The 19,984-nt window shown below is 38.5% G+C and overlaps 1 protein-coding gene across 1 annotated transcript; it reads left to right on the top strand.

The window, feature by feature from the left end:
• Positions 1-16,439: 16,439 nt before the first annotated feature.
• LOC141680167 (uncharacterized) lies at positions 16,440-19,783 on the top strand. The gene is made up of 2 exons (XM_074486466.1): positions 16,440-17,873; positions 18,538-19,783. The coding sequence occupies exons 1-2, from the start codon at positions 17,655-17,657 to the stop codon at positions 19,579-19,581; spliced, it is 1,263 nt and encodes a 420-aa protein (XP_074342567.1). The 5' UTR covers positions 16,440-17,654; the 3' UTR covers positions 19,582-19,783.
• Positions 19,784-19,984: the final 201 nt, after the last annotated feature.

Here is a 19,984-nt window from a genome sequence, read left to right as displayed (position 1 = left end):
CATGAAGTTTCCCACCCGAAACGGGATTGGAGAAGAGAGAGGAGATCAAAAAATGGCTAGAAGCTGTTATGTGGCCTCTTTGAGGGCAGATGGAGTCGGGGGGAAGGTTCTTCCTATTGAAGATATGGATGTTCGAGAAAATGATGAGAATAGAGGAAGGCCAGCAGAAGAATTGGTTTCGGTTCCTTTAGACCCCGAGAATCCTGAGAGGATGACTTTCATTGGAGCCACATTAGAGGAACCCCTTAGAGGGAAGTTAGTGAAATTTTTGCAAGAAAATAGTGATGTGTTTGCATGGTCAGCAGCTGATATGCCAGGCATAGACCCGGAGTTAATTACTCACAAGCTAAACGTGGATCCAAGCCAGAAGACAGTGAAACAAAAGAAAAGAAATTTTGCCCCGGAAAGACAAGAGGCTATAAAACAGGAAGTAGAAAAGCTCTTAGAGGCTGGTTTTATTGAGGAGATTCAATTTCCGGAGTGGTTAGCAAACCCTGTAATGGTGAAGAAGGCTAATGGAAAGTGGAGGATGTGTATAGACTTCACTGATCTGAATGATGCATGCCCCAAAGACTGTTTTCCGCTGCCTAGAATTGATACTTTGATTGATGCCACTGCTGGACATGAGATGCTGAGTTTCATGGATGGATTTAGCGGATACAGCCAGATCAAAATGCATAAGGATGACATTCCAAAGGTATCATTTATCACTGACTTTGGTGTTTATTGTTATCTTGTTATGACGTTTGGTCTCAAGAATGCAGGAGCCACCTATCAAAGGTTGGTGAATAGAATTTTTAAGGATCTTATTGGTAAGACTATGGAAGTCTATGTTGGTGACATGTTAGTCAAGAGTCTAGTAAAGACTGATCATATAGCCCATTTAAGGGAAGCTTTTGAGGTCCTGAGGTACCACAAGATGATGTTGAATCCTACGAAGTGTGCTTTCGGAGTAGGATCTGGAAAATTCTTGGGACTGATGGTCTCAAAGAGGGGAATTGAGGCTAACCCGGATAAAATAAAGGCGATCCTGGACATGGAACCACCAAAAACTGTTAAGGATGTTCAGAAGCTTACAGGAAGGGTTGCTGTGCTAGGACGATTCATCTCCAAGTCGGGGGACAAGTGTTTGTCATTCTTCAAATCGCTAAAGAGCATCAAAGACTTTGTATGGAGTGAGGAAAACTAGAAGACATTTGAAGAGTTAAAGAAGTATATGGCCCAGGCCCCGTTGTTGGCCAAGCCAGTTCTGAGTGAAATTTTATTCTTGTACTTGGCTGTTTCAGAGAGCGCCTTGAGCGCGGTGTTGGTTAAGGAAGAACTGAAAGTCCAGAAACCCGTATACTATGTCAGCAAACTTTTGCATGGTGCTGAGTTGAATTATTCAACTATTGAGAAATTCGCTTTAGCCTTGGTAATGGCTTCAAGAAAGCTGCGTCCTTATTTTCAAGCTCACCAGATTGAAGTGCTAACAAATCAGCCACTGAGAAATTTCATTCACAGTCCCAAGGCAAGTGGGAGACTGATTAAGTGGGCAATAGAGTTGGGAGAGTTCGATCTCAAGTATAAGCCACGTACGGCTATAAAAGCCCAGGCACTAGCTGACTTCGTGGTGGAATGTACCATACCCAACCAAGAAGTCGGGGGGCAGGAAGATACCATACCTCAAGACAAGGGAGTCGACAATGGGGACAGGGAGAAGGATGATAAGGAGAAAGAATATTGCGTTCTCTATTTTGATGGAGCATCAAAAACAAATTCCAGTGGAGCAGGGTTGGTTTTGTAAAGCCCTGATGGATTCTTAATTGAGTATGCTAAGAAGCTAGACTTCCCAACCACAAACAATGAGGCAGAGTATGAAGCCCTGATTGCTGGCCTTGGTCTAGCTGGGACACTTAGAGTCAAAAACTTAAAGGTCCGTGGAGACTCGAAGCTGATCATATCCCAGGTAAAGGGAGAATTTGAGGCAAGGGATGATACGATGGCTAAGTATGTTCGCCTAGTAAGGGCTGTGATGACCCAATTTAATGAATGTCATGTTGAACACATTCCAAGGGAAGAAAATGCTAAAGCAGATGCGCTATCAAAGTTTGCTTCATCTGAGATTGCAGAAAGTTCAGGAAGTGTGTACTTCCGTGTTTTAAAGACACGAAGCATAGATGTTAAGCTTGTGGCTCCCATAGGCTTGGGGACGTCATGGATTGATCCCATCAAGGCTCACATTCAGACCGGTTGGTTGCCAAGCGATGCAACTGAGGCACGGAAGTTAACTATTCGAGCACTAAAGTACTCCTTGATAGATGGAATTCTGTATAAGAGATCTTTCGTGGTTCCTTACTTGAGGTGTCTCAGGCCCGACGAGGCACGCTTGGCTCTTGAGGAAGTGCATGAAGGTATTTGTGGGCAACACTTGGGGGGCAGGGCCTTGGCTCATAAGATAACCCGTTTAGGCTTCTATTGGCCAGAAATGATGGCTGATGCCAAAGAATATGTGAAGAAGTGTGATCGCTGTCAGAAGCATGTACCAGTTGTTAGACAACCCCCCGAGATGCTGACCTCTATCAACTCGCCTATTCCCTTTGCCATGTGGGGGATGGATATTCTAGGGCCTTTTCCTATGGCCACGGCACAAAGGAAATTTCTGATTGTAGCCATTGATTATTTCACCAAGTGGATCGAAGCCAAACCCTTGGCCAAAATCACAACTCAGCAGGTTGCACAATTCCTGTGGGAAAACATTATGTGCCGATATGGAATTCCCCGTATCCTCGTCACTGACAATGGAACACAATTCAACAATGAGGAATTCAAGAAGTATTGTGAAGAAAATGAAATTGAGTTACGATTCACCTCTGTGGCTCACCCGCAAGCCAATGGGCAAGCAGAGGTAGCAAATCGGATAATCCTGGATGGACTAAAGAAGAGGATCGAGAAGTCAAGAAATAATTGGGTGGATGAGATACTTCCAATATTATGGGCCTACAGGACTACCTGTAGAGTCACGACAGGAGCAACTCCCTTCATGTTGACATATGGGGCAGAAGCAGTAGTTCCAGTAGAGATATCACATTCCTCTCCAAGGATTCAGGCTTTCAATGCAGAAGAAAATGAGGAAGGGCAGAGGTTAGCCCCGGATTTAATCGATGAAGTGCGAGATAAAGCACATGCAAAGATAGTAGAATATCAGAAAAAGGCTTCATTCTACTACAACCTAAGGGTTAAAGAGAGGTTTTTCAAACAAGGTGACCTAGTCTTGAGAAAAATAGAGGCTTCTGGTGTCGGACAGAAAGGAAAGCTTGCCCCGAATTGGGAAGGGCCGTACAGAGTCAACAACGTTCAGGGTAGAGGAACCTACAAGCTGGAAACTATGGAAGGTTTTGAAGTCCCGAGGACCTGGCACGCACAAAACCTGAAGGTTTACTACGTGTAAGATAGGCGAAGTACGATTCTCACTTGTCATTGTGACAAGTAGGTTTAAAAGCACCTTGAAGCTTTGCTTGCGTAGGATTTTATATTCCAGTAGAATTTACATTGTCTAGTTATTGTTGATTAGGGTTGAACCCGTGCTGTGTAAGGTTTTGGAAAACCAGACTTCATATTAAAGAGTTTGAAATTATTTCTATCTAAGGATGTTTAAAGTTCAAATGCGTATTAAGATTGTAAAGTTAAAACAGAAAGAGGCAAGAAAAGCAACATATGAAATATAACCCCGAAGGGTAACAAGTTTAGATATGAATAAGTTCAAAAAGAAGATATACAAAAAGTTAGGCCTTGGAAGGCTGAGATTCCTCAGAACCACTATCCGAAGTCTCCTCGGAAGTCTCAGTCGTTCCTTCGGACGTCTCGGTTGTCCCCTCCGAAGTTCCTGTAGAAGTTCCCTCTGCAGGAGATGTTGGTTGTTGAGGCGCTGCTTTTGGAGGCTCTTCCACCCTGGCCTTCTTAGCGACAGGCTCAAACTCCTCTTCGGAAGAATCTTCCTCCTCTCCATCCTTGATCATAACAGCAAGCTTCTCAGTAACACCTCCAAGCTCTGGAACCCGCACAGGGCAAGGAAAGGGGGACTGCTCAAGGACCTCTGGAAACTCATCCTGGATGGCCTCCACAACAGCATCCCAGCCCTCTTTATAGCTAACTGGGTGAAGAAGGGCATCATGCTCCACCATCAAGTCCTTGAATTCTTGGGTGTCCATCCAGCCATCAAAGGCTTTGTCCTTCTGCGCCTTCAGAATGACATTTTCGGCCCGGGCCGTCTCCAGGTCAGAAGTGGAAGAGGCCAGTTGAGCTTCAAGGGCCTCTATTTTTTGGTTGGCCTCCTCCAACTTCTTGTTGGCATCTTCCAGGCCAACCTTCCAAGCCTTAGCTTGGTGAATGGCCCCTTGGAAATGGGCGTTAGCCTGCAAGAGAAACAGCGAAAGTTTAGAAAAGAAACATGAAAAGATAAGTACGAAGGGCATAAGTAAAGGACGTACCGTCGCCAGAGCCTGGGCTCCAAATAGCTCATTCCCCTCTAAGTCCTGTTGAAGGACAAAATCTTGATAATCCACCGGGGAGATGGAATGCTTAGACCATTCCTTGGACAGCGCTGTGCTGCCCACAATTGAGTCCTTGCCCCGGATCCCCCAAGCAGGTTGAAAATAGGCCCCTGGCCTCTGCTTGGTGCGCAGAACTTGGCTGGGGCCTTCCTCATCTGGCTCCGTTTCCTGAAGAAGGAACTCGGGGAAGCGGTCACCCAGTCGAGGGTCTTTAAAGATCTTCCCGGCCCTCTTCATCCTGGTTGTCTCCAGGTCCTTCGGCTTGGTAGCCTCCTCAATCTTCTCAGCCACTGCAACAAACAAAGTCAGTTGAAAACCAATGAAATAAAAGTGCAGGAAATAAAGGAGGTAAGAAAGGGAACTTACTTTTCTTATGAACGGGCGAAAGGCCGCGTTCTACCAGGACGGTCTCCCGGATAAGGTCCCAAGAATGGGAAGTACCGTTGTCTTGCGTAAGGAGGTTGAAACCTCTAGCCTCCTCTTCAGACAAAGTTATGTCATTTGGGCTCCCGTCCACGGCCAGCCCAAAGGATGATCGAAACAGGGAGCCCCAATCTCCACCTTCCCAAATAACAAATAAAAAATCTTTCTTCCACCCCAAGTTGTTGTCAGGGATGGACTTCCCATTCACGATATGGGGGATAGTGGGGCGCTGGTTGATAGAAACCCAACCCGGACTTTTATCAGGGCTGTTTTTGAACTGAAAAATCTTCCTGAAGACAGCAACAGATGTGGGGACGTTGTGCTTGGCGCATTGCGACAGATAGCACAGAATCAACCTCCAGGAATTAGGGGGAAGTTGGTAAGGGCTGATGCCCATATCAGCCAGTAGCAAAGGAATGAATGGATGAAAAGGGAGTCTAATACCTGCCCTTAGAGTATCCCTATAGACGCATAGCGCGTCCTTCTTCCACTGACAGGCCCTGTCGGCCGGACCCGCAAGAACCAGCTTAAAAGGCTCCTTGATTTTGAAGCAGCTGCTCAACTTTTCCAGCTCCTTGGGATCCCGTAAAGCACTAATATGATCGTGCGCGTCCAGATGCACATCAGACGGGTACTCGTCCCCTCGAGTGTTGATCATGTCGATTAAGGAAGTATACATCGATCGAATAGGAAAATCGTTGGACTTTCTAGCCACGTTCATCTTGGCCAAGCGAGTCATTCTTTTGTCAGCCATCTGAAAAAAGTAAGGGGCACGTAAATAGGCTATCTTAAAATGGCACACAATGGAAAAATAGACACGAAAAGCAAAGGGAGGAATCTTACCTGAAGAAGCGCTCCTGAAAAAGGCTTTGAGCTCCGACTTGCTGTTATTGCTCTGAGAATCTTAGCAGGAAGATAAAGAAGAAAACTAAGAAATGAGAAAGTGAGGAGTAATAGCCTTTCCTCATTCCTTTATATAAGAGGAAAAGAAAGTTGAAGGGACGAAAAGCCCATTGAGAACAAAGGCCCATAAGAAAAGGCCCAGAAAAAGGAATATTCCAGAATATTCCTAGGAATTCTAGAGCATTCTAAACAGGGTGTATTAAGCCCAGTAATATTTGGTAAAGCCCAATAAAGAGGCCCAGTAATATTTGAAAAGCCCAATAAAGAGGCCCAGTAATATTTGAAAAACCCAATAAAGAGGCCCAGTAATATTTGAAAAGCCCAATAAAGAGGCCCAGTAATATTTGAAAAGCCCAATAGAAAAAGCTAGGCCCAAATCCAATTAGGATTTGGAAAATTCAATTTTAGCCCTAAAAAATGTAAGGACCAATGGAGAAGGCTAGAAAAAGCCCAGAATCCAGGTCGAGATCCAGGTCGTGAATCCTGCCCGAAATCTTTCGAGCAGACACCCGAAAATAACGGGTAATAAAGACCAGAATTCAGGTCAAAATCCAGGTCGTGAATCCTACTCGAAAACTTTCGAGCAGGCACCCAAAAATAACAGGCAAAAAAAACCAGGATTCAGGTCGAAATCCAGGTCGTGATCCCTGCCCGAAATTTTTCGACTAGGCTCACGAAAATAACGAAAAAAATAGGATTAAATTGAAGTCGAAATTTCGACCAGGAATGAGGTCGAATTAGCCAAGCATCTTTCAGGAATAAAGATTAAAAACCCAGGTCGAATTTCGACTAGGATCCTGGTCGAAATCCAGGTCGTGGATCCTAGTCGAAATCCTTCGACCAGGAATCAAGAAAACCAAAGAATTTTCGACCAGGATTCAGGTCGAAATTTCGACCAGGATTCAGGTCGAAATTTCGACTAGGATCCTGGTTGAAATCCTAGTCGATGGGCTCAAGATCAGAAGCTAAAAGTGGGGAATTGACGACCTAGATCCAGGTCGAAATTTCGACTAGGATCCTGGTCGAAATCCAGGTCGTGAATCCTAGTCGAAATCCTTCGATCAGGATGACAAGGCTGATCCCTATTTTCGACTAGGATCCAGGTCGAAATTTCTACTAGGATCCTGGCCGAAAAAGGGCTGGAAATCTGAAAAATCCTGGAAAATTAGGGAAAATCCCAAAAAATTAGGGAAAAATCCCAGAAAATTAGGGAAAAATCCCAGAAAATTAGGGAAAATCCCAGAAAATTAGGGAAAATCCCAGAAAATTAGGGAAAAATCCCAGAAAATTAGGGAAAATCCCAGAAAATTAGAGAAAATCCCAGAAAATTAGGGAAAATCCCAGAAAATTAGGGAAAAATCCCAGAAAATTAGGGAAAATCCCAGAAAATTAGGGAAAAATCCAGAAAATTAGGGAAAAATCCCGAAAATAAGGGAAAAATTCCTGGAAATTAAGATAATTCCTGAATAAAAGGAAAATTCATTGTAAATGTGTAGGTCGCTCCACACTTTACGGAAAAACGAAACCCTGTAAGGGAACGAATAGACTTAACTTCTGCGAAACCTAATCAATGTTTCCCAAAAGTTGGGGGGCAAATGATAGGGATAAATAAATTATGATTGTATAATTAAATACTGCATTAATTGTACAAGCTGTGGACTGCTAGGCCCAATAAAAAGATATATGATACTTAGACCAGAAAGGTTAAGCCTGATGGACTAGATCAGGCCTGATGGAATAAAAAAGGCCCAAAAGCCCTGATTATTAATTAATTTCGTAATTAATTAATAAGGGAAAAATCAGATGTTGAGAAGAGTCCCGATAAGGATATAAATCCTTAGAGATTAGCCTCAAGGGGACCTAAAAGGATAAGGAATCAGTTTCCTACTATCTAGGACTCCAAAGTCCATTCTAATTATGAGACTTGCCCACCAAGTCTCCTATACCAAGTCCAATTCAAGGACTCCCAACATCTATATAAGAGGCCTCACCCCACAAATCAGAACTACGTTTTTTGGCTTGATTCTCTAATTCACAGAGATACGTAGGCATCTCGTAAAGGCAGATCGAGCCACGAAACACGAGAGCAGCCATTAAAGGCCTTAAGCTCCCGAATCTTAGTAATAAATACAGCAAATAATAACCTTAGTTTTTTATCCATAACAAAGATGATATACGCACTGATTGGAAATGAGGTATTCTTTTAAATAGCTGTTTATTATTTTCGCTTCATTAGATGAATTTGTTTATTTAGCGGATTGACTATCTAAAATCAAAACTGGACAACTAATTAGAAACAGAGGAAGTATATTAGTAATCAATGAAGTTAATCTTTCGAATGCTCGGTGAATTATATACTGAAATAGTGATGCTCTACTTTGGTGCATGGTGCCTGTGTAGAATATATAAAAATAGAGGTCTAAAAGCAAGCAAACAACAAAATACAACTGAATCTCATCAACTTATACTTATGTTGTACTACTCAATATCACTCTCCAAATAGCTACCATCACTCTGCAATATCAACAAACAAGCGTTCATATAATTAGTCTTGAGATTTACATTTTTTTACAATTTAAAATTTTATATTTTTCTAAGAACATTGTTTATTATAATAAAATAATAGAAACATTAATGTGAAAAACTGTATTGTTTATGAGAAAATCCGTTGAGGATCAGAATACCGAGTAAGTATGCAACAAAACTGGATGAATTAAATTTGTATTTTAAAAGGAGTCCTGTCCTAGTTATGTATTCGATTTTCTACAGGAAAAAGAACTCCACGATGCAGATTTTTTAGGGGAATCGAATATTTATTTTGTAACGGCTTGAAATTTCTTGCTTAATTATGGAGAATCATCCTAGCGACGTAGAGTTCATAGTGAATTACTTGTGAAATTTGGTATTGCACCCAGATTTAGATGAAGTTAATGGAATTTTAAAGTTCAATTTTATGGCTCGGGTATTGAGGGACTCACTGGTTAGTTCTATACTTTACTTTTCCAGTTTTTGGTTCATGCGAGCTCCTACAAAATGTTAAAACTATATTTTGTAAATCATCGACCTCCCGTAAATGAAGGGAGAAAAATATAATATACTTTTATAACATGCCTATGATTTCTTTAAATATTAACCGTTTCCATTCAAATATTTCGAGATGATTCGTCAGATTTACCAAACTGAAGTGAAAGCATGTATACGTAAGAGCAGGTCCAATGTAGGGTGTCAAGAGGGGTGTGAATGTCATGTGGTATGACGTGGCTTGGCACCCTTATTAGCACTCTATTGGAGTTGAGGGATGCCATTGGGGTGCCAAATGAGTTGGCATGGGGTGCCAAAAGTTGGCATCCTATAAAGTAGGGTGCCAATTTCATTTGTGGTCTCAATATTGTCCAAATTATGCATAAAATATCATTTTCTCTAATTTATTTTTATTCAATTAATGAAGTTGAATCTTGGGGTGCCAACCATTGGAGTATTTTTCGAAAAAAGGGTGATAAAAATGATATGGAAGAGAGAATTTAAAATATTATATTTTTGATTATGTGGCGAAGTTGGCACCCTTTGCATTGGAGTTGCTTTAATGGATACTGGAAGGAAACAAATTTTGTTCAGTATATTTTTGGAGCAGATGAAACTAACAAGGGAGTATAAATTGGTAGAAAGACGACGTTAGATTACTATAATAGGGATGGCACGGATCAGGATGATATACGCATTGATTGGAAATGAGGTATTCTTTTAAATAGCTGTTTATTATTTTTCCTTTATTAGATGCATTTGTTTATTTAGTCGATTTGACTATCTAAAATCAAAACTGAACAACTAATTAGAAACAGAGGAAGTATATTAGTAATCAATGAAGTTAATCTTTCGAATGCTCGGTAAATTATATATTGAAATAGTGATGCTCTACTTTGGTGTATGGTGCCTGTGCAGAATATATAAAAATAGAGGTCTAAAAGTAAGGAAACAACAATATACAACTTAATCTCATCAAATTATACTTATGTTGTACTACTCAATATCACTCTCCAAATAGCTACCATCACTCTGCAAATTCAACACACAAGCATTCATATAATTAGTCTTGAGATTTATAATTTTTTACAATTTAATATTTTATATTTTTCTAAGAACATTGTTTATTATAATAAAATACTAGAAACATGAATGTGATAAACTGTATTATTTATGAGAAAGTCCGTTGAGGATCAGAATACCGAGTAAGTAGGCAACAAAACTAGAGGAGTTGAATTTGTATTTTAAAAGTAGTCTTATCCTAGCTATGTATTCTATTTTCTACAGGGAAAAGAACTCCACAATGCAGATTTTGTAGGGAAATCGAATTTGTATTTTGTAACGGCTTGAAATTTCTTGTTTAATTATGGAGAATCATCCAAGCGACGTAGAGTTTATAGTGAATTACTTGAGAAATTTGGTATTGCACCCAGATTAAGATGAAGTTAAGGGAATTTTATGGCTCAGGTCTTGAGGAACTCACTAGTTAGTTCTATACTTTACTCTTCCAGTTTTTGGTTCATGTGAGCTCCTGCAAAATGTTAAAACTATATTTTGTAAATCATCGACCTCCCATAAATGAAGCGAGTAAAGTATAATATGCTTTTATAACGTGCATGATGATTTCTTCAAATATTTACCGTTTCTATTCAAATATTTCGAGATAATTTGTAAGATTTACCAAACTGAAGCGAAAGCATGTACACGTAATGGATACTGGAAGGAAACAAATATTGTTCAACATATTTTTGGAGCAGATGAAACTAAAAAGGGAGTAAAATTGGTAGAAAAATGATGCTAGATTACTATAAGAGGGATGGCACGGATCATGATAATATACGCACTATTTGGAAATGAGGTATTCTTTTAAATAACTGTTTATTTTTTTCCGTTTATTAGATGCATTTGTTTATTTAGTTGATTTGACTATCAATAATGAAAACTAGACAACTAATTAGAGACGAAAGGAGTATATTACTAATCGATGAAGTTAATCTTTGGAAGGCTCAGTGAATTATATACTGAAATAGTGATGTTCTACTTTGGTGCAGTTCTCTGAATGGTGAACTTATTCTTTGAAAGACTCAATGAATCAAATTTTCCAATTTATCATTAAAAATACGATAAAAATTGTATATGAGATTGTATAAATTGTATATGAATTTGTAAATGTTGCATTTTATATTGCTATATCGTTATGATGTTGGCAACTGCCCTGGTAGCCTTTTGAAATGAAATTTTTAACTTGGTTAGTTAGAAAAATCCCTAAATGCTTTTAGTAAACAAATCATGCCAAAAAGGGATGTCTTTGGACATAATGTTTTGTGCAAGTACCGTAAGTTTTATATACTACCTAGATTTTGTTGACGGAGAGTTCAAGAAATAATGAAAAGGCAAAAAACAATAGAAATATTGAAAGAATTAAAGAGAAAAATATTAAAATAAAATTGGTATTTTTGATAAATTTTCATTTTTTTTGTCGTCAATGTTTTTGAACAAAATTTTGCATAGAAAATTTTGAAACTTTTCTCTCCTAATATTTTTTACGTCTCTTTGGAAAAATATTAGAGTACAACTTGAAAAAAGAAAAAATTGTACATTAAAGAAAATTAAATATGCAGATTATATATAAAAGTAAAAGAAAAAACATTTACAAGAGGCCTCCTATTTCATCGCAGAAGCCGATAATGCAGTCGGAAATCATTATCTCCTTAGAATTAGAGTCCTAATCTAGCATGGTTAATTACCTAATTTTCTAGCCTAAAACGCACATATTTAGGTTTGACAACTAAATATGTATCAGATTCTAATATACTTTTTCATAACGCATTCTAAATTATTTTGGTTTATGATGGAGAATCATCCTAATAACGTATAATGGGGAATCATCCTAGTGACGCAGAACTTGAAATTCAAAGACCCAATCTATATAAATAATAGTCTAACTGATATGAAAAATGGGACAGTCTCTTATGTAAATGGGACATACCCTTTACGAATGAGACAAACAATAAGACAGTCTCAATTAACTGCATAATGTAAATTGCTGAAATATAAATGCAGTAATATGAAAAAATAACAATGTAAAAACACCATGAATTTTTACTTCGTTCGACCCTTAATCCTAGTCTATGGCTTACATCCAAGTCCCTACGTCAACTAGCATAGAGAATGTATTATATCAACTTCAATAAAAGAACATACAATCTTTTCCTTGATTATAAAAGATAGCCCTGAAAGAAACCTTTCCCTAGCACACTTGCTACCTAGCACACCTGTTATAACCTAGTCCACTGGCTACCTTGGCTACTCTTCTGAAATCAAGCCTTTGCCACAACCCCACAAGTTGATATGAATACACGATACAAAGAATGAATATAAGAATTACAACTCAAACTATTATCTTGTTCGACTGGATATTAGAATGAATGAATGGAGAACAAGAATGATGTTTCAGATGAAGAATATAGCGTGTAAGTATTAGGTTTAAATCTGAATACAGGAGTTGTATTTATAGGCAATGTATGTAACATATTTATTTTCCAAACTCTGGATAAATAAATCTGATATGTTTGAAAAATGTTTGAATAGGTCTTGAAATATAATCTGTTAGTTTGTTTTGAAAGAGATAAACATAGTAAATGATAAGTCTTGAATGTTTCAAACGAAGTTTATCAGATTGGGTTTGTTTGAGATAGAGTAGAAAGATATATCCAGTTAAACATGATTTACATAAAACCCTAACAAACCTAAACTCGTATTCCTGGAAAGTCTGATGTTGCAAAGTTATGTTCTCGGATGCTATCATTCTGATACTTTCATTATGTTGCTGAGATAAAATCTTATCATCATAAACATGTGTATTCCAACATTCTCCCCATTTTATGATGATGACAAAGAGAACATAAAAGCTCCTCCTATCAAAAATACTTAAAGCCAGTAAAAGAGAGTTAGTAGCAACAAAATTTATTTTGCATTCCGGAGTGGGATCTATCCGGGCTCTTTTGGTCCTGGACTTGGCCAATAGCTTTTCTTCTTCTAACTGCATTTTTTTCAGGATCTTTAGTTCGAGTTTTGCTTATTCTATCTTTCTGATTTGCTCCTGCATCTCTTCTAGCCTTTTTTGCTTTGCCGCTTCTGTTCTTTCTTGTTTCCCTGATCCTTTTTGTTCTTCTTACCCTTAGCTCCAATTCGGTCAAAGACAGATCTCTTAGATTGCTGGGAGTCCCCGGACTCCTCCGGTTCTTCCTCAAGTTCGGCTTCTTCTTGGAGGCGTGTTTGCTCCCGCCTGTAGAGCCGGATTACTTCTCCCAACTAATTACTTGTGAGGTTGTCCATGTGCTCGTCAGCCACTAGGACATTAGTGTACTTGTATTGGTTCAGTTCAATGAGGGTCTTGGCGTCCCGAGTGTTGACAATCCTCTCCATAACTGGAGTGTGTTGAAGTGGTTGCTCCTGGAGTGTTTCTTGTTCGGCTCCCGGGTTCTGAGCCTGGGAGTGGTCCGGCTCCTGGACCTGAGTGCTAGCAGAGGGTCTCCCAGAAGTATGATTTCCTACTATTGCCATTTTGTCAAAAGTACCAACAACAACTAACAAAAATTCCCAACTAACAATATTGATCTAAGGTTGCCCTTCGAAAAGCGCAAAAAACTATTCAGAACAATAATAAGCAGTAACAAACAGCTTTCTTGGACTAGCTTTAAACAATCTTCTCGGACTACTCAACAATGTGGTAGAATGAGTGCAGCTAGGTTCTAGAACACAAAGGAAATATGCAAACTAGAGCAAAATCGGGGTTCTAAAATAATCAAAACTAACAATATCACACACAAATGTGGCTTACATTAACGAAATAGGGCTCACACAACGTGGCCTAAAATAACGAGCACACACAAACGTGGCTTAAATAAATAACATTCATATTTATGAGAGAGTTTGATTGCTTGGGTTCTTACAAGTTAAAAAAATGGACTCTTTAAAGAGCTTGCTGATGAAGGTGAATCCAAGGGCACCGAGACCCAAGGATGGAGGGCCCCTCCTTCTAGCGCCAAATGATAACTCCTGGTGGTGGGACCGCTCCTTCGACGTCGTGCCTGGATCTTTCGCCGCTGCGGAGGTGTAGCTGTGGTGGGGTTCCTACAAAACAACACCGGAAGGGGGGTTTGGGTCCCGCGGCGCCTCCGGTGTGAGAGTAAGAACACGCTTTTGGGGAAGATGAAGATAGATTTGAATGCAAGGTGGTTGTGTGTGTATATGAGTGTAAGAGAGTGATTAACCCCAAAACCTTTCCTCATTGGGCTATTTATAGCCCAAGGGTATGGTTTAGGGGTTGGTACCTTTTAATCGTAGTCGTTGGTTCTAGAAGCGGAGGACACCTGGCCGGAGTGGATGTTTTACACGTGTCGGGATGTGACTGGTTGATGAATGTTCTGAGGATCCTCTGACACGTGCCCTGATTATTCCCATGATTGATGGGTGACAGTTATCCCTATCATGTGTTTAGGCAAGTGTCTCACGTGCTGGGATTTCCCAAGGTTGGATTTGCCGGACTGAGCCAGTTAGGACCAGTAGTGTACGGGACTGGATTGAGTTTGGAGTCCGGCTCTGGTTCTTGCAGGAGCTACATGTACTGTCAATGCATGCCTGCTCTGCTCGTGATATTTGTAATTGCTTGTTTTAACTAACTTTTTAGTGTTTTTGTTGGCAAAAAAAAACTTTTTAGTGTTTTTCTTTGTTAATGTATACTCCATGTGTATCTCACCCTAGAATCCTGTTTGTTAATAAAGTTTAGATTTCTTTGGTTTATCTTATACAATGATTTATTTATTTACTCAAAAGGATATAATTTCAAATATTTTGCAGCTGCGCACGAGGAGAAGTGAGAACCAGTGGTACTTTTTTACCAGAAGAAACCGAATGTGTGCCATTGATCCTAAGAGGTTACTGGAGCCTAAGAGGTGCTGTTAAGCCTATTTTCGAGCCGGTGAAAATATTGAGCAAGTTAGAATTGGTGGAAGAAGCATTCTTATTTATTACCTAGGAGGTCTCCTGGTGATCATATACGCACTGAATGGATAATGAAATAGTACTGATTGGACGGTGATGATCTTCCACATGATTACAGCACCGCTGGAACTGCTACAGAGGTATGTTTGCTTCTAACCTCTGCTTATTCTTGGTATGCATTTGTTCGTCGATAATTTGGTCAAAATGTTTACGATGTTATTGATAATACTCGAGTTAATTCAGTGTTTGACAAGATTCGAATCTCTGTTATTCCATAAAGAGACCGAGGGTGATACCAGTAGGCCAAGAGGTCACCGGTTAATTTACGAGATTGATATATGCACACAATTCTAACAATCAACGTCTATAATAAATAAGTTTAGACTCTTCCCTTGTGCCATTTTTGGTGCTATTCAGGAAAAACAGTGGTCACATACTAAAGCATCAATCCAATCCAATGCTGACTATATTCTACACACATCCCTTTCATATTAGTTATATTTTACTGCTTAAATTTCAGACTTTGTAACATAAACACCATCAAAACCTAGTTACATTACAAGACACATCATATGGGATAATTAATCTAATGTACCTTAAAGTGAGTAAAGTAAAAAACAGAAATTAAATATTTTGAGAAGGACTTGTCACTACTAATAGACCTGGGGTGGCTACTAAATAAGTTAATGTCCTTGCAAATCTTTTCATTATAGTCTGGTCCCTAAATAAAAAAAAAGTCTCATTAAACTTCATATGTAGCTGGTCCATGACTGCTCCCCTGTCTATCTACTCTGTATCAATTTTGCATGTAAAAATGTATGTATAATCTTGCTACTTGTGAATTTACCTTTTTGTTGTATATCACTTGGATAATCCTAACCTTTTCTTTGGTGGGGTTGATTTATATAAGATTCGTTTGGGTTGTAAAGAGATGTTTGTGGTGAAAGCAAACGAGAATTGGTCACATGGAATACAATAAATTGAATGTTCCCTTATGGATATCAAAAGATCATGTGAAGTTTTTGCCTTCATTTAAAATCCTTGAACTAGTGAAAGCTAGTTTTCACTTCTAGGGTAGAGGATGTCTTCCCATTTTCAAGATTTGCAAAAGTGTTTGTGCTTCTTGAATTTTGATTGAAACCCACTTTATTTATGTAAAAGTACTTTTCGGAAACTTCTACGAAGAAAATTAGGATAATGCTGCGTAACTGACAAAGTGAGCGAGGAAGATACCGACAAAGAAAATTTGGATAATGTTGCGTAACTGACAAAGTGAGCGAGGAAGATACCGACAAAGTGAGCGAGGGAGATACCGTATCAAGAGGTAGAGGGTCATGTAGCTTTAGATTTGTTAATAAGCTCTTAAGATATTTCAAGATTCACTCATATTCCAGGACCATACAAGCCAAAGATGGGACTTGTATAATCTAACTTCAAATCAATGTAATGACAGTAATACTAGGTATAATCTTCTTTATTATAGTATTCAGTTATGACAAAAGTTGTTTAATATTAATGATCAGCCCAAAAAGAGAGAAGAAAGTCAGATGGACAAATCTCACCTTTGGCTTGCATGCATCTATCGCTTTACTACTTCTGCATGCAATACTGGTCCAGCCTCACACTAATAAACACACAGACCTCAAAACAAGAACCCTAACCCTATACAATCCTCACAACTACTACTAGCCTCTCTGTCCTACCATTAAACAACCAACTACCAATTATTCATCCTCATATAGTAATCTATTTATTGAAACTATATAGTAAACTTATACTTCATTGTTGTCACGAATCTAGAATCTATTGTTGTGTTGCCAAGAAAAATTTTAAGCTTTTAATGCAAGAGAATTGATATTTTTGCTCACATATTTATTCTCTAAACTGCATAGCTATGATATTTTAATTCATCGCGTAAATAATAATGATGGGAAAAATATTTGTCGAGGCTATTAATTCTTCAATAAAAAGCAAAATATGTCTCGCCAAGTAAAACGTATACTGAATTTCCGCGAGGCTGTTTCCATGAAGACTCCGCCTAAAACATAAAAACCTATACTAAGCCAAAAAGAAAAAGGAAAAGAAAAGGCAGAGGTATATATATAGAGCTGAGCTTGCATTGCATTCAGCTTCTGAATAGTTTCAGTTAGTTTGGTTCTGAAATCTGAACTATTGACATATTCATAATTACTGTTTTAAGCATAGAGAACTGTGCTAAAGCTTTTATTTCTGATCCATCAATAATCTTCTGTACTATGTTCTTTCATTTTCTCTGTAACACTCTACACCTTAGCTTTGCTAAAAATATTGTGAAGAAACAGCTACAAGATCATAAAGTTTGCCTTTGCTGCATCTTCTTTTCCTTGTTATATTTAAACCCTATGGATCTTTCTGTGTTCAGAGTTCAGACTATTCTGTGTTCTACAAAAGATGCATGATTTCATGAAATGCCTTTATATAGTTTTCTCATCATAACATCCTCTATATCAGTTTAAGTGTTCCTCATTCCTCTGTTTTTTTGCATTCTTTGTTACATGTTATCTGTCTCAGCCACTTAAATATATGTAAACAAAAATCTTCAGTTTTGCCTCAGTGAAGTATTCTTCTCTCTATACAAAAACTGAACTTTTCACTTGTTTTGGCTTTGTTTTCATTATCTCTTCCTTGCTTGAACTTCTGAACACCTGAAATTTTTCGAAAGCCTTCCCCTGTTTTGGCTCTGTTTTCCTGCTCTCTTGCTTGCTTGAAGTTGCGAAACTTTTCGAGAAAATGAAGGGTATTGTAGAATCAAGGTACACCTTTAAGGTTATGATTTTTATATTTTGCATGAGTTTTGTATATTGTAATGGAGAAGAAGCTGAACCATTGGGAGCTTTGATGGAAAAAAGAGAGCAAGAAGCTCTGTACTCTGTCATTCAAGGGTTTGTAGGTAAGTCATGGAATGGTTCAGATCTTTATCCTGACCCTTGTGGTTGGACTCCTATTCAGGTACTTTGATTCTTCTGAGGAACTTACATATTTTTCCTTCAAGTACTGTACATATATTGTGGCTTGTGGATAATACATGTAATAATACAGTTGGCACCTAACTTGCTAGTTTTTCAATTGTTGAGAGATCCTTTTGTATAACTGATATGGTAAGATCCTGTTGCCTAAGTCAATCTTGTTTTACATGATTCTAGAGTTCAGTATAATGTGAGTAACATAACAAAACATATCATACGTCATACGTTTGAGTGTGCCAAAGAGTCAAACGTCAATTTTTTGAAAACAGTGAGTATGAGTAAAATTATCGTATGACAGTATGAGTCTGAACTGGGAAACTAAGTGGAGATTACATGTGTAGCTCACTAGTACAAGATGAAAAGAAAAACAAGTAGAGAGAAAGGAAGTATAATTGGCATGCAAGATGAAACATGAGGCTTAAAGATAAACATTTGACTGCCTTTTTTAAAGGCTGCATATAATAAACATTCAACAACCTACTTCTTGGACTATGTTCATTATACTTTTGATAATCAGAATACCTTAACAGAGACAAGCAAGTTGATGTGTTTGATGCTTCAAATTCTGAAAGCAGTGAGTTACTAAATGCTTCAAATTCTGGTGTTTACTTAGAAATATAACACTTTCTATTTGTATTTTTGAACAGGGTGTTACTTGTGATATATTTGATGATGGCTATTGGTCTGTCACAGCCTTAAATATTGGCCTCATTCACGAAAATTCTCCTAGTTGTGTCTCAAATATGAAGTTCAGTTCCCAGTTGTTTTCACTAAAGCACCTTAAAGTTCTATCATTTGTTAACTGCATGGTCTACAAGAATCATCCGATCACAATCCCTACTCAGAACTGGAGTGCGCTTTCAGGCAGCTTAGAGTCATTAGAGTTCAGATCAAATCCTGGTCTCGTTGGACAAATTCCCATTGCTTTTGGTGGCCTTAGTAATCTTCAATCTCTCGTGCTCTTGGAAAATGGATTAACGGGTAAATTACCAACAAATTTAGGCAACTTAATCAACTTGAAACGGCTAGTACTTTCAGGAAATCAGTTTACAAGTCAAGTACCATCGAGTTTTGGTAGCTTGAAACGGCTATTAATCATGGACTTGAGTAGAAATTCATTATCCGGGACTTTGCCTCCTACTTTCGGTGGGTTAGATTCATTGCTGAAACTTGACCTTAGCAACAATCAGTTGGTGGGAAATATTCCTAATGAAATCGGGAACCTGAAAAATCTAACTTTGTTGGACCTCAGCAAGAACAAATTTTCAGGTGTTCTGACAAAGTCACTTCAAGAATTGAGTTCTTTGGAAGAGCTTGTTTTAGCGAGGAATCAAATAAGTGGAAGCCTGATGAATCTCGATTGGCATAATCTACAAAGCTTGACTATCTTAGATCTCTCCATGATGAATTTAACAGGTGAAATTCCGGATTCCATATCAGAGCTAAAAGGACTCAGATTTTTGGGACTTAACAACAACAATCTCACAGGTGAGCTCTCACCAAAACTAGCAGAAATGCCAAATGTTACTGCAATGTACATCTACGGGAATAACTTCAGAGGACAAATTTCTGAATCATTTTACATAAAAATGACGAGGCGCTTCGGGGCTTGGAACAATCCGAATCTTTGTTATACCATCGGTTTGTCATCAACCAGTCAAGTTCCTTCTGGTGTTGCACCATGTCAGTAACAAGAAGCATGATACAAATTTTGAGTCAAAATGAAGGGGATTGTGAATGTGAAAGATGGTGCATTGGTGCTTTTCTGTTTTCTTAATCTTTAATTTGTGTACAATTTAGAGAAGATGAGATGTCTAGCAGTGGAACATTAGATTTTCAAAGTGTAAATTAATTTGAATTTATCATTTTACCTTTTAACTCGTATAATTTGTATCTTCTTTTTTTACTAGTTAAACATACTCATGCACACAGGGCTGGACACTAAATTTTCTTTTAGGGAGATACCAAGCAAATTTTGTGAAAAAGCTCTTATATTTTTTTATTTTTACGGGGGCATTTACATATGTTTCTAAACAATTTAATGGTGAAAAAACGTAACATTTTATTTTATGAGGCACTTGTCCCCTGATGCAC

Source organism: Apium graveolens, chromosome 8 (genome assembly GCF_009905375.1).
Source record: "Apium graveolens cultivar Ventura chromosome 8, ASM990537v1, whole genome shotgun sequence".
In the NCBI taxonomy this organism is placed as follows: Eukaryota; Viridiplantae; Streptophyta; class Magnoliopsida; order Apiales; family Apiaceae; genus Apium; species Apium graveolens.
This window is presented reverse-complemented; position numbering and strand designations above follow the sequence as displayed.

What these genes read in the sequence shown, in the direction of transcription:
- LOC141680167 (XM_074486466.1), top strand. Translation starts at nt 17,655, where the DNA reads ATGAAGGGTATTGTAGAATCAAGGTACACCTTTAAGGTTATGATTTTT. An exon ending in GTGGTTGGACTCCTATTCAG is followed by an intron (nt 17,874 to 18,537) that starts GTACTTTGATTC and finishes ATTTTTGAACAG; the next exon opens with GGTGTTACTTGTGATATATT.